Consider the following 15,154-nt stretch of genomic DNA (forward strand, 5'->3'; position numbering starts at 1 on the left):
TTTAATTACTATTATTTCAATCAAGGTTGAATTGTAAAATTTAAAAATTAAAGAGACTATAACTGTCCAGATTAGAATATAAAAACTAAATACACAACTTATACATAGTACACGAACCAAAAATAAAATTTACCCTTTTATCATTTTGGGATTTGGTCACATAGTAGATCAAATGTTTGGTTGGGGGAATGGTCCTTCCCACTTTATTACTCTTAATTGGACAGGTTAAGCTGGTTTGCATTGGATTATCTGAATCTAAGTTAATTCATATTTTAAAATTTTCAAATCTAAATTTAAGTTTAGATCATTCGGTATTTTAAGTTTGGGGTTGGTTTTTCGAATCAGATCGGTTTGGTTCATTTCAAGCTTGAATTATTTCAAGTTTGGATAATTTCGGATTAGAGTCAATTTTGAGTTCAAGTTATTTTGAGTTTAAGTTATACATGTACGTGTCAGTTTCAAGATTATTTGAGGTCCGGTGATTTGAATCTCTAAATAAATGATCAACGATGGAACTCTCAATAACAGCAAGAACTGTTGAAACAAAGCCTACAACCTTTCTTCATCACTAAAAATACATGCAAAGTAACAAGTAGTGGCCGAAAAACACGAAAATATAGGCAGGTTTCCATTGCTAGGTTCCGATTACAACGATCGGTTTTTATCTCGACTGTTTGAGATCGATAAACAAAGGGATTTCGGGTATAAGAAACAGCAGAACTGAATTAATAAGAACAATTCTAACAAGATATCAAGCACGAAAAGCTGTACTTACTGAAATAAACATGAGTCACAACGAAAAAATGGAACTCGTAGATTCTAAAATAAATACAAGAATATAAAAAAAAGGGGGGGAGGGAAATGTTTGGTGAAACAATTAGCATGTTAATATTGAGACCTGCAACAAATTGGGTAGATATTCCACAACCTAACTCAGCTGTGGAGGATTCTAGTTGGCTCGACCTGTTTCATTCTTTGGAGCGAGTGGAGATCGATGATGCAATGGCTGCTGGCGGTGCCTACGAGTTGTTTGACGAGCAGTACGGTTTCGAGGCTCTTTTGGATTATCATTTATTGATTCAATCTGTTCTAAAGTTTCTACAACTTCTTTCATTGATGGACGGTACTTAGGTTCAGGTTCAAGACATTTTAAAGCGAGCTGGGCTATTCGAACTGCAGCTTTGGATGGATATTTGCCCTCCAACCGATTATCCATTATGCTTTTTAGTTTTCTTCTGTCGGATAAATACGGTTTTATCCATTCTGACAGATTATGTTGCCCGCTGGGTCGATTTGGATCAAGTGCTCGCAACCCTGTTAAAATTTCGACTAAAACAACACCAAAACCGTACACATCGCTCTTTACGTATAAATGTCCTGTTAAATCAAAAAGTATTCGAGTCACGAGAAGTGCAAAGTGGGTTTGCTCAATTGTCTCGAAAATGCAATAATATTTAGCAATAAAAGGGCATCACTTATGCAAACATCCAAAGTTCAGAAATATTTCAGAGGATTACCGGTAGCAACATATTCTGGAGCTGCATAACCATATGTGCCCATAACCCTTGTTGTTACATGCGATTGGCTAGCCGAAGGACCCAATTTGGCCAACCCAAAATCCGATAACTTGGCGGTATATGACTGCAATGTAACCAATAGCTGAACTACATTAAATTTTTGTCTCTTTTGTATGCATTCAAGGAGAATGTCGTATAATTCATCCAACTGCTTAGGCCTTTAACCCTTAAATGAATTCAACGAGTTGTTCGGAAAGTTACCCCATCAAGTAGTATATTTGAGGCTTTAAAATCTCTGTAAATTACTTTCTTATCCGATGAGTGCAAGAACGATAGGCCCTTTGCTGCTCCTATCGCAATTTTAATCCGTATGTTCCATTCAAGTGATTGAACACTAGAACCCCCTGGTTAACAAAGACCATGAAGAGTACGATGAACAAAATTAACTTGCCAGAAATACGAGATTGAAAGTGTGCATACATAGACTATATGCTCGCATGAGAAAATCAGAGATATAAACAACTAATTTCCAAACTCTTACTTCCAAATAGATGGTTTTCCAAGCTACCCTTCTGCATAAACTCATAAACAAGAAGAAGCTCTTTATCCTCCCAACAGTACCCAAGTAGCCTTACAAGGTGAGGATGAGACAACCTTCCTAAGAAATTTACCTCCGACTGCACCAATAAGTGACGAAACAAAAGCTTTAACAACCATGAATGTCTATACATTTTAAAATATTTTTAAAAAAATCAGTAAAACAAGCAGTAAACAATTCCCAAAATGCACATTTTGATATGTGAGCTATTAATTTATATCGTAAAGAGAGATTTTGAAGTTCTATAACAAGGCAAAAGCACCAATTCAAAATGACAAGAAACAATCTTATGATGTTATTTATGCGAGATATGGCATTTGTAAAACTCTTGAGTTACAAATTTTGCAGGGCATGAAACTGGTTGTCCCGAGATGCAGACTGTAAGAAATACTTCCAGAATTACCAATGTAAAGCATAATAATACGGTTTAGTGTTGAAAAATTATTCACTTTTAATGAGCTTTGAACTCTAAAACTTCATTTTAACAGCAGTAGTTAAAGAAGAAAAAGCAACAACTTCTCAAGAATTAAAGAAATTACCTGCCATTCCTCAAATCCTTGCAAGCTCTCAGAGTTGAGTTTCTTAACAGCAACGAGGGTTGCACTTCCACTCTTCCCTAGTGCCTTCTCATCGATCCAGCCTTTGAAGACTTGACCGAAACCTCCCTCACCGAGCACCATGTCAGGCCTAAAATTCTTAGTTGCAGTCTTCAGTTCTGCAAAACTGAAGATCCTTAGGTTTGGAGCGGGCAATATCTGCCCATTGGGAAAAGCCTCGTCCCCACTCGAAGCTGAGAACCCGCTGCCCCTTGAGATGTTACTGCCCCTAGAAGTTGAATAAGATGCTGTGTTGCTGGCTGTCTGAGATATTACTATAGAAATCCACACAATGGAGAATATGCACAAATGTTTAGATAGTGAATTTAGCCAACAAATTGAGTAGTAATACTAAAAATACAGGAAACAATATACAAGTCAATGATCAAAATACAATAACAAAACACATCAACTGGATTTTTTTGGTTGACTGAACCAATGGTGTAGTGGCAAAGGATTTGTGTTCAAATCCTCAGCTGACACCAATTCAGGGTTCAATTCTTGGACAACCCCTACCCCTATCCCTAATAAAAAAAGTACGGAAAAACTGGGTTTTTGGAGCTGAATACAGAAAGAGTATGGATTGTATCAATGAATTTCAACACAGGGATATAGTGATCAAAACACAAAATCTACCATATTCCAGAAATACAAAAGTCAATGATCCAAACACAACAACAAAACAGCGTCAAGAACTGGGTTTTGGGTGTTGACTACAAAAACAAAAAGGATCAAATCAATGAATTTCAACTAAATGAAGAAAAAAAATTGAACCCATTTAAGAAAATGAGGCAATCTAATTGCAAAAGTGAGCAAAACTAAGAAACAATCTATGTATTGCAATCCGCACAATGGAAATGTAAATGTTTAGATTGTGAAATTTCAACACAGGGATATAGTGATCAAAACACAAAATCTACCATATTCAAGAAATACACAAGTCAATGATCCAAATACAACAACAAAACAGCATCAAGAATTGGGTTTTTGGTGCTGAATACAAGAAAAATATGGATTTTATCAATAAATTTCAGCTAAATAAAAACAATAACCTGAACCCACCTAAGAAAATAAGGCAATCTAATTGCAAAAGTGAGCAAAGCCAAGAAACAAAAGAAAAAGGTACCAGAACTAAGATGACCAGTGGTGCTTGGTGTTGTTGGATTATCAGCTGAAGAACCCCAGCAAATTCCCATCTTCAAATATCTCTCTTTACCAAACAAAAGGGGAATATAAATATATTTCAACAAGGTGATGATAAAAGGGACAAAAAAAAAATCAAAATTCTTGCTTTGAACAACAAATCCTTTTTTTTTCCTCTCAATCCAACCACACAAAAAAAAGGGTTACTATTTTCCTTTTCTTTCCCCTCAGTTGACTTCAAATCTTGGTTTTTGTTTCCACAAATTGGATTTTTGTTATTCAATAAAATTCAGCAACTAAACTTTGACAATGAAAATAACTAAATAATGATAATAAAAAATATTATTGCCCAAAAGAAAATTTAAAGTGCATGTACTATGATAAATTACTAAATAAAAAAATTTAAAATGAAAAGACTGAGTCTTTGGATGTTAGCAAACAACATTGTTAACTGAGCTTCTTCAAGGTAACGTTATCTTGGGTCAACTGCCGTGCTCTAGAAGAAGGTCAGTCAACAGGGAAAAAAATCTAAGGCTTAGTCCCTGTACTATTCTGAAATTAGATATTAATTCCTTTAATTTGACTTAATTTAGTCTCTATATTTTTATGGTGATATTTTGCTAGTAATCCCTATGCTATGCATAAGTTGCAAATTTAATCTTTATATTTTAATTTGGACAATTTTAGTTCCTATATTTTTTGGCATAATAACTTATGTGGCCCTTCAACTTTACAAAAAAGTCATTTTAGCCGTCATTTAATTTTTCGCCTTTTTTAGACCTTAAATTTTTTTTATTATCAAATCACCTCAAAATGAATGGAAAAATTAACGTTTTTAAACTTTGTTGACTATGTATACACGTGGGTTTAGTTTTTTTTTTCTCTTCAATTTAATCAGTTTTAGCTCACATACTTTTCTAATATTGAAATTCTAGTTCAGTAAAATCAATTAACTAAAATAATGTGTGTGTGTTTTTAGCATTATGTGAAAATAGCAAGTTAATATTGCATTGCATGTGTGATAACATGTTTGTCGCATAAGATTTTTGAAATAACATAGTCTAACTTAATGGATTTAGCAAATATTGTTTGAGGCATGAATACAATTTCAAAATTCAAAAATTATATAAATTAAAAATAACCAAATTAGAGTGCACATATTAAAATCCTCAATTTACAGATAATAAGGGGCCAGTAACAAAATTTGACCTACTTTTATAATATTATTAACAAGTCCAAATTAATAATACAATTAGATGTTATCATTTAAGTAATGGCATAAAATCTTTTTATTGTTATTTGATCACACAGTTGGGACCATATAAAGTCTCATAAACCATGTTCAACGTATTATAAATTTACAATATCATCCAAATGTGTAAGGTTATTTAAAAAGAAAAAAAATAACTTGTTACCTATTAACGGTGTTATTAATTTGAATACATTAATAATATTTTATAATAGCAGGAGGATTAAATTATGTTAAATTAAAGTAGATTGGTGAAATCCTAAGTTTTAGTAAAGTAGAAGGACTAAAACCATAATGAAAAAATAGTTAAATTTATTAATACTAATCGATTTTCAAGAACTTCCATGGACTTCACGTTTATTTATTCTATTGGCTGCTGTTTCAATCTGCTTTGAAAAACACATCAACTGCAAAAATTATTTTTTTATTTATACTAAGAGGAATAATCACTTATTTGGCCCTTCAATTTTATAAAAAAAAAATTTGTTTTAGTTATTCATTTTTTTACCTTTTATAGTTCTTAAACTTATGATGTTTGTCAGATTACTCAAAATGGATGAAAAATTAAAATTTAGAAAATTCAAAAAAATATTAAAATTATAAAAAATCTTTTTTTAACAAGGCAAACATATGGATTTTTACATAGATGTCACATCAACAAAGTTAACGAACATTAACTTTTCCATCCATTTTGAAGTGACTTGATAAATATTTCAAGCTTAAAGAGTAAAAAAGATAAAAAATTAAATAAAGGACTAAAATAATTTTTTTGTAAAGTTGGAGGGCCAAATAAATCATTATGCCTTAATAATATCGATTGCACAATAACTATTAAATTATGTTATTTCTGAAATATTATGTAATTAATATATTATTATGTATGTAATGTCATGTTAGCAAAAATAAAGTCATTTAGCTCATGGATTTAACAATTTAGGGTTTAAATTAAAACTAAATTTTAAAAGTGTAAGAGCTAGAAATCATCAAATTGGTGAACAATGATTAAATCCACAGATTACGCATGGTACAAGACTAATAAAATTTGATCTAGTATATTTAAACACTACAAAATTTAGAAAATACAATGACTAAAATTGATTAATTCTAAAAAAAACAAAAGAACTAAATTTGAAAAAATTAAAATACAGGGATTAGTGGCAAAATTTGACCAAACTTTTTCATTGGCTCGTTCTATGAGGCAAAGCAATGTACTTGAATACAATTTTCAAGTTTAATTGCACCGGGAACCCCTAAAATGTGGGTTAAATTCTGAAAGATCCTAAACTTCAAAACCTTTTAATTTAATCTTCAAACTAAAGTATCATTTTAATTAAGTCATTCTGTCATTATAACCATCAGCTTCGGCAGTTCTTTTCAACATGCATTAATTATTAATTATTTTAAGTACATCTGGGAAGGTTCGTAGAATTAGATTCATGGTTTAGTGAGTCAAATTATCAATTCTGATTTCATCAGTTGATTCGATTTGATTAAATAAATTATTTAAAATTTATAAAAATTTATTAGAAATAAAGAAAATGAAGTCAAACACTAATTCAATCAGTTTTCTAGTCTAATTTATTCAGTTATAAGCAGTTCGTGGATCAATCAATCTAATCTCTCTCTTCAAATCCATACCCCTACTAGTTTCTGGTCCAATCAACCAATTCGGTTTAAACAACATTAATATCTAGTTCAAGTTGACATTTAAAGTCAAAGTTGACATCTATATCACTTTGATAAAAATGACAATTTAGTTTGAGAAAATTAATGAAAATGTTTCGAAATTTAAAATTGTTACAACACAAAGGTTGGGGTTGTTTGTTACAGTAGATCGCATTATTGGAGTGCGAAAAGCTATTAAAATGAAGGTGGTTTTCACCGTAAATGAATAAAGAGTTATCGAGAATGGTGGTTTCAAAGGGTCTCATAAGCTTAAAGAGCTTATCGATAGAGATTTGATATGCCTTCCGGAGCTTATCTCTTATTGTGACGGAGAAGGGTTTTATAGAGAAGGAAGAGCTTTGATGTGGGTCTGAATAGAATGATGCCATACTATATATAGAACGACTATAAAGGTAGGACTCATTCACTAATATAAAATTGTAGCGTATGAGAACGAGTATAACAAAAAATAATTTAAATGTGAATTATACTTCAATGATATCTAATGCAATGAATCTCAAAAATTTACGCGACTAAATTATATATCACAAGATGCATTTCTTTTAAAATTATCTATATTAATACAAAGCTTTTAACTTAGTTGGAGTTAACTTTACACAAATTCAATTAGAAAAAAAAAAGTTAAAAATTATTTTTAATTAAAAATGTAATATTATTATAAAAATATTTATGTTTTTTAAATAATTTATATGAAATCATTAAAACAAAACATGGAGATATGAACATTAGTTCTTTAAAGTATCAACAAAAAAGCTTCAATCAATTCTTTATATTTTTTTCATAATTTTTTCTTTCACTGATATTATGGGTATAAAAAAATAATTTTATAGGATATTTTAAATTTATATGTAATTTGATAAATTAATGTTGAAAAAATTGAATGAAATACTAAAATGATTACATATTGGTGAGGTTATAAGGATAATTACAATTGTAATAAATACAACTGAATAATTATAAATAGAATGATTTATTATAATATACAAATTGATTAATAATAAGAATATATATATCTAAATAGAGGTGTCTATGAGTTAGGCTAGGCCTTAACAAAATTTTAGATCTAAATGATAAGTTTGAACTTAATTTGAAAAATGGGCTTAAATTTTTGCCCAAGTTTAACTCGGATAAAAATGTTAAAATTCAGGTCTAGCCTAACCCGACCATGTTAATTTATTTTATTTTATTTTTATATAATTTTTTAAAAATATAATAGATATATTAAAAAATTAAAATAAATGTTTTCCAACAAGTTAAATTTTTTTTTTAAAAAAAGTCTTTATATCAACACTAAGATGTGTGTAATTTAACAAGCAAATGTTTCCAAAAAGCAGTAAAATGAAATGGCAGTAAGACAGTGGGAAAGCAGTAGCAAAATAGTGAGAAAATAACATGATTTCTTTTTGCAAATTCAAGCTCGGTCCAAGCAAAAAAAAACTTTATCATTGTTTAAGTCAATTGTTTGAACCTATATTTTTACTCAATCTCTCTTACTTTTTAGGTGGGTCTTTAGACTGAGCCAGATGACTCGGTTCATAATCACCACTATATCTAAATCCGAATAGGATATCATACGGTGAAATTTATATATGTAGAGAAAATTCATTGGAATATGAGATAATTATAATTGGAATTAATTATTAAAATATACAAATGTCAAATTTCAATGTGGAAAAAAAAATTCCAAAGCTAGGTAGCATTAGTCACTTTCATTTTTACTTTTTGCATGGTTCAATTGAAATTGCTGACAAATGTGGCCCCTAAGGAAAAATACTGAAGTTTCATTTTATTAATTTATTAATTATTTTCATAATATTTCAATTTATCCATTGCTGATTCAATGGTCAACACAATACTTCACCTCTTTCGGCCTCGTATAAAGTCGTAGCAGTAAAAAAGTCAACATTCTATCAAACCTTTTGTTTTCTAATTACTAGGTCAATCAATCAGCCTTTTTTTTCTTTTCTTTTTATAAAATAAAAGTATAAAAAGAAATCCCTAAATCCTTTTTGATTTATATTATTATTATATTATTATCGATAACGGTTTAACGGTAAGTTGATGTGACATGTTAAATTATTATTTTAAATAAAAAATATACAATTGATCTTATATTTTTTTATTTTGAGTAAAATTTTTTTATGTTCTTTTAACTTTTTTTTCTTCTATATTTTCTATTCTTTTTTGCTTCTCTTTCTATTTTTCTCCATTCTCCATCTCTTTTAACGTAAAAGAAAAAAAATTAAATTGCTCAAAAAGAAAAATAATATAGGGACTAATTGTATAATTTAACCTAAAATTTTCGTTTGAAATGATGATTTAACGTACCACGTCAGCTTACCCTTATACCGTTAACAAAAATTAATGCTCAGTGACTAAAATGTTACAACACGATAATGTGAGTGGCTAAAACGTAACATTTCAAATATAAATGACTAAAATATAACCTGAGGAAACCAAAAGTGACTATTCTGGTAGTTTACCCTTATTATTATTATTATTATTATTATTATGGGTTTTGATTTGGTAAATGAAATGTAGATGTAATATAAGATTACTTATACATTATTGAGTATATTATATTATCGTATTTAATTTATTTGAAAATAAAATTTTATTATTGTTGTTAGAATATAAAATTATAAAGCACATTTTATTAAACTATCATCATAATTTGTGCTTATTGCATTTTATTGTACATATTTTTTTGATAAATTATTTTATATATAAATTTTTAAGTAAATAAAATTAAATTGAGAAGAGGTATAAGCATCTAAAACTTATCTTTTTATCAAAATGATGAGAGAAAAAAAAAGAGAACAATTTTTTTAAAATTAAAAAGGTCAAATTTCATCAAAATGGTAAAATTTTTATAAAAATAATATTTTAAGTAGAATGGAATAAATAAATTTAATATAATAAATTAAATATTAATTCTACTCAACTTAGAATAAATATAAATGTATAGTTGAAGTGTTAATGAATAATATATTAAAGAATGAAAGAATTTTGATTCATTAATTTTTATTATCATTTCATGTGAGTTTAAGAAAAATATATTAAAGCCATTAAAAATAAGAAAAAATATTTAAAAAATTTACATTATCAAGAAAATTTAATATTACATAAGAAATAAATGATTTTAAGACCTTTATATATTTCAAATTTTGATTGTTGTGAAATTATCGTCTAAAAGTAATGTTTGAAATCTAAACATAAAAATTTTATGTCGAAATTTTATATTAATTTTTTAAATCAAACGTACCTTTTTATTTATAAATTAATTCTTCACGTATTATATACATTAATAGTAACACAAATAAAAAATAGAACAAGAAAAAGTCAAAATATCATTTTGTCTCTTTACTATTATATTTGGAAATTCAGTCACTAGACATAATTCAATTTTCTCATTGTATTACTTTTATACTTTAATTTAAACCATTAAAACCATTAAAAATTATGAAATATAGTTATCAAATTATTTATTTTTCATTAAATTGTCATTAAAAAAATCTTATTTTATACAGCATTTTAAAAAAAAATCTAACTCAACTCATGATTTGTCCTTCTTCATAAAAAATCAACCAAGTAATGAATTTGTTAACATTTATAGTGATTTGGAATAAGGCAAAATACCAACAGCATCCTAAATTAAAGTACAAAAAAGCCAAATCCCTACCAAATGCGTGATAATTACAAATTTGATGCTTGTTAAGTAAAGTTAAGTAAACTAGATAAAAAAAGTGTGGGAAAAGTTTTCCTCCTCTATCTGGCTTGACTCTAAATTTAATCAACATTCAATGTGAATAGTAGATATGGGAGGATCTAAGAAAGAAAAAAAATTAAACCCCTAAATCGTATATGCCATAAGAAAGAAAACCATAGTTTGACCAAAAAGGGAAGCATCATTCAACTTCTTAAGCATTCTTCATGTCATGCAAACTTCTTAAGGTGCCTATACTACCGCTTGATCTAGCTAGAACGAGGGATACCCTCTTTACTTACAAATGTTATATAAGGGCATGAGTTCGAATTACACCAATAACAAATGTTAATATTTCCTTGGTGGATAAGGCGCTCCTTTCTGTAAACCCTTTATAACTCTCGGGGGAAGTAGGAAACAAAACCTAGAGATACAACCGAATATGGACACACCTCAGGCGCAACATCAAACCTGTTGAGGGGCTCCATCCGCTCTCTATGGACGACACTTTGCGGACTTTTCTACAAGAAATTAAAATCCCTCAACATTTATCATTATTCAGTGGAGTACTCTCACACCATAGCTAACATATGTGGCTTTCATCATCAGAACACAATCTAAAACTTAAGAATCGCTGCAAAATCACTATGCAGATTTACAAATATAAAGGACAGGGAAGTGATTCAAAGGCATAGTAATCCTTGGAATGACACATAGAAGAAAGAAAAAAGAAAATTATTGTAATATCATACAAAAATTGCTGAATGGAGAACATATGGGGAAACATTTTACTATCACTAATCTATCAACAATTCAAACATGAGTTGAGGTAAAATATCAAAGGCCTCTTCAACTTTATGATTGATGAAGTAGTTTCTTACCTAATAAATATTATTGGATTTTATGAATACGGTTCGAACGAGGAACAGTTTTGTATGTCTTCGTGGATAAGATCTCCGTTAGAGAAAACCAAGTCCCTGGAACTGCAAGAACAAGGGGAGAGGTCATAATTTCATCATCCAGAACTTAGAGACCTAAAGAAAATGATGGGATTTTTACCAATACGATTAAAACGAGTAGTGTGGAGACTTCACCTTCACTACGATATTGTACATCTACTCCTTCGCAGATAATATCTCCATTAGAGAAAACCAAGTCCCTGAAATTGCAAGAACAACTCCAAAGATCATGATTCCAATATCCAAACTGCATCCCTTGCATCCCTGCTCATCCTTGAACGCCAACAAATGAAACAAACCGGGCAATATGAACCCCAAACAGCAGCATACGCTGCTTCCGACCAAGGACAAGAAATCCGCGAAATTCGGGACGAACAAAGCTACCAAGCTTACAATCAAAACAAATAACCATCTTAGCCACAAGCAGTACCTCCCTCCCGAAAACCGCCTCTCAACGATCTCGTAAACCGGATTCATCATCAAGGGGAAAGTGAAAAATAAGTTGATGCAAAGGCCTAGTTGAACCAAACTGCTAATCCAGCCAGTCCCCAAGTTAGAAGTGATGATATCTTTGGTTTTATCACCAAAAGCAAAATAACCCAAAGCTCCAAATGCTCCATACATCAAAGTGGTCAACCCCATGCTAAGTGCCAATATTTTGTTAAACTTTGCATTGTCTTTCATCTCAGATTCTATAGGCAAAACCATAGCAATCCCTTCATATCCAAAAAGAGCCACACCCATGCCATAAAAGAACACAGAGACACCACCAAAAGCCTTAACTTCACGCCTTCGGAGCATAATGAGTCTCAAATCCTCCAACATAACCACTCCCATTGCCCCAATATCCACAACATCAGCAAAAATGCTTAATGGAGCTAAATGTGTCAATGTTTTGATTGAGTTCAACCCCAACTGAAATGGGAAACATCCCCATATATACAAACTCTTCACCGTAAAACGGGACATCCCGGAACTTAGACCCAAATCCGAGGATGGTTCATCGTGAAAAAGATGGAGCAGAGTGTTGGCAATAAATATAAGATATCCAATACAAAATCCAGCTTGAGAGAGAGTAATGAGCACATCAACAACAAACCTGTCAATGGAATTATTAAAAACTTTAGCAATGAGAGGATAAAATAATCAAATTGGGATGTTTATGTTTCCCCATTGGGAAAAAGAATGATTAGCCATAAAATCATCAAGAAGAGGCACCTTGCAATGGTCAGCAATAAACCTGGTGAAGCAAAAAAAGGGTTAATTTACGAAATGTCCTCAATCTATTGCTCATGTTCCAAATTAGTTCCTAAACTTCCAAATGTTCTATTTGAGCCCTCAAAGTATGAGTATTGTATTAATCAGATATTCCATCAGCTTAGATGTCAATTTTGTCATTAAATGACAATTCAATTATGACATGCAATATATCTAAAACACGTAGACAGAATTGTAAACACGTAGACAGAATTGTAAACACGTGTATACAAACAATTTAGATTTAACAGACTAAGAACAAACAGGGTTTGTAAAATTGATTGGTGTTTGATACACTCCAGTGAAAATATTTAACAACAGAAGTAGGGTGTCTCTTTTTAAAAAGAAAAAAAATCATGTGTCGTATCGAATACTTTCCTAACAAAATATAGAAGTTATCTCATTATTTTTAATATGTTTTAAATATGTTCTACTGATCGGTCAAGCTCATCACTGAGTATACCGATACTTTTAGATTTAATTACGAAGTTTGGAGTTAGGGGTCAATTTATAAAAGTTTAAAAGTTTAAGAACATTTAGTGAAATTAACCCGACAATATGGTGCATTTTTAGTTTCATGGTAGAACTTTAAAACACACAGTAATCCAATGCGAGACTAATTAGGAACACATTTAAGATTAACCAAAATTTCCAAACGATTAGACCTAGCAAACAAGAGCAAAGACAATCCAAATTAAGAAAGAATTCAAGAAAGCATAATTAAAACAACAAGAAAACCTGCCAAGTGTGCCACAAACAGCGAATCCCAGATCGCCAAAAGAAGAAATATTGGTCGTGCCATTTTCGTATGAGTCGAGCTTACGGCGGATTTGAACCAAAAGCGTCATACAGTAGGTGGTGGAGGCGGCAATGAAGGAAAGAATGAGCAACCCCATGATCCACCCGGTCCTCTTAAAAGCGTAAGGCATACCCAAAACCCCGGCGCCGACAATGGCTATAAAAACATTGGCCAAGGTCTTGGGATGTGACGATAGCGGCTTCGTGTTGTCTATAAGAGGCGTGGTTTCTTCTGCCGGGGGAGAGTTTAGCTTTCTCGAAGACGAGGGCGACGGGTTTTTCTTATCGGAAACCATGGCTGAATCGATTCCCTGACCCGAAATAAAATTTGAGGGTTTCAACGTTTAATCTGCAAATGAAATCTTAAATTTTTGAAGCCTTTTGAATTCCAAAATTGTATTCACATTTCACAGAGACTGAACGCTTTTGCTATTGATGGAAAGAGAGGGAGACCATGACAGCGGTTTACATGAAGATACTTTGGCATGTGTTACGTAATTAGGTCTAATTTTGATTTTAGTGCCTCTAATGTGCTAAACTTTTAAATTTTAATCTTTTATGAAATAGTCCTATTTTATTAAAGTGATTTGGTCATTTTACTTTTCTTAATATATTTACTAATATTAAAGTGATTACATGAAAAAGAATTTAATATGAAATCCTTTCATTGTGATTTGATCAAGGTAGACACATAATAAAATTACATGTTAGGCAAATGTTTAAGGTTGATTAAGAAACAAATAATGTCATTAGTTTAATGATGACAATTAATTCAGACATGCTTATAATATTATAAAAGTAAAGAGATTAAATTAAACTAAATTAAAGTGGAAGTATTAGCTTGTAAATATCCACATAGTTGAGGAACAAATCATGTAATTATAATATAAATATTAAAAACATTATTTTATTTAAAAATCGATAATAAAAATATTCTAAATCAAACAAAAATTCAAATCCTTATTTAGTAATATTTGTTTTCAAGCTTTTCTATATATTGCCGATTTTTTTTTTTTCAAATTTAAGAGAATAATCCAATTTTTTGTACAAGTGATGAAAGCACGTTCTATTGGACTTGTTTTTGTTGATGTGACAAGCGCATTTTACGAAGCACCATTTCTCTTTCTCTCCTTGCCACATCAACATCTACATTCTTAAAAAAGTTTTTTGTTAGATAAAAAAAAAGGTCATTACGTTGAAATTTGAAAAAATTGAAAAAAATTTAATAATTTTTTGGAAACCTCAGAATTTCGAAATAAAATTTATAGTTCGTCTCATAACAAGAGCACCTACAAATCTTGGAAAATAAGAGCACGTTTGGTTCGCTGTATTAGAATAGAGGCGTAATGGAATAGAGGCGTAATGACAAATCAATTGTTTGGTTGAATATAATGGAATAGAGGCGTAATAGCAAATCAATTGTTTGGTTGAATGTAATGGAATAGAGGCGTAATAGTTTTCTTGTGTTTGGTTGAATGGAATGGAGGTGTAATAGCATAAGGGAAAAAATTAAAATGACTAGAATACCCTTAGCAGAAATTTGTTTAGGTGAATGATTATTGTTGTTATTAAATTTTAATAAGATTATTAATATCAATAATAAATAATTTAATTATATTTTAACATAATAATTATTAAATATATT

The 15,154-nt window shown here is 30.3% G+C and overlaps 2 protein-coding genes across 4 annotated transcripts; both read right to left on the reverse strand.

Annotated features, from left to right (window-relative positions):
* Positions 1-607: 607 nt before the first annotated feature.
* Positions 608-4,414, reverse strand: LOC107918281 (probable serine/threonine-protein kinase PIX13). Its single transcript, XM_016847802.2, has 6 exons — positions 3,838-4,414; positions 2,655-2,986; positions 2,059-2,194; positions 1,779-1,921; positions 1,518-1,641; positions 608-1,377 (listed from the first exon to the last, which is right to left on the reverse strand). The coding sequence occupies exons 1-6, from the start codon at positions 3,905-3,907 to the stop codon at positions 950-952; spliced, it is 1,233 nt and encodes a 410-aa protein (XP_016703291.1). The 5' UTR covers positions 3,908-4,414; the 3' UTR covers positions 608-949.
* A 6,040-nt stretch (positions 4,415-10,454) lies between these two features.
* Positions 10,455-14,023, reverse strand: LOC107918997 (amino acid transporter AVT3B). Of its 3 annotated transcripts, none has more exons than XR_005923613.1 (4): positions 13,450-14,023; positions 11,555-12,553; positions 11,377-11,478; positions 10,455-11,016 (listed from the first exon to the last, which is right to left on the reverse strand). XR_005923613.1 is itself a non-coding variant. In XM_016848543.2 (3 exons), the coding sequence occupies exons 1-2, from the start codon at positions 13,803-13,805 to the stop codon at positions 11,611-11,613; spliced, it is 1,299 nt and encodes a 432-aa protein (XP_016704032.1). In that variant the 5' UTR covers positions 13,806-14,018; the 3' UTR covers positions 11,175-11,478; positions 11,590-11,610. The 3 variants fall into 3 exon arrangements, 1 of the variants encoding a protein (XP_016704032.1); XR_001690331.2 differs by having other exon boundaries at positions 10,457-11,016; positions 11,590-12,553; positions 13,450-14,019; XM_016848543.2 differs by lacking the exon at positions 10,455-11,016 and having other exon boundaries at positions 11,175-11,478; positions 11,590-12,553; positions 13,450-14,018.
* Positions 14,024-15,154: the final 1,131 nt, after the last annotated feature.

The sequence above is a fragment of the Gossypium hirsutum genome, chromosome D13 (assembly GCF_007990345.1).
Source record: "Gossypium hirsutum isolate 1008001.06 chromosome D13, Gossypium_hirsutum_v2.1, whole genome shotgun sequence".
Lineage (NCBI taxonomy): Eukaryota > Viridiplantae > Streptophyta > Magnoliopsida > Malvales > Malvaceae > Gossypium > Gossypium hirsutum.

Coding starts and splice junctions, on each gene's coding strand:
- LOC107918997 (XM_016848543.2), bottom strand. CDS start 13,805: ATGGTTTCCGATAAGAAAAACCCGTCGCCCTCGTCTTCGAGAAAGCTA. Junction 12,554..13,449: donor GTTTGTGGCACACTTGGCAG/GTTTTCTTGTTG, acceptor TTCCATTGACAG/GTTTGTTGTTGATGTGCTCA.
- LOC107918281 (XM_016847802.2), bottom strand. CDS start 3,907: ATGGGAATTTGCTGGGGTTCTTCAGCTGATAATCCAACAACACCAAGC. Junction 2,195..2,654: donor AAGGATTTGAGGAATGGCAG/GTAATTTCTTTA, acceptor TTATTGGTGCAG/TCGGAGGTAAATTTCTTAGG. Junction 1,378..1,517: donor TCCAGAATATGTTGCTACCG/GTAATCCTCTGA, acceptor TTGATTTAACAG/GACATTTATACGTAAAGAGC.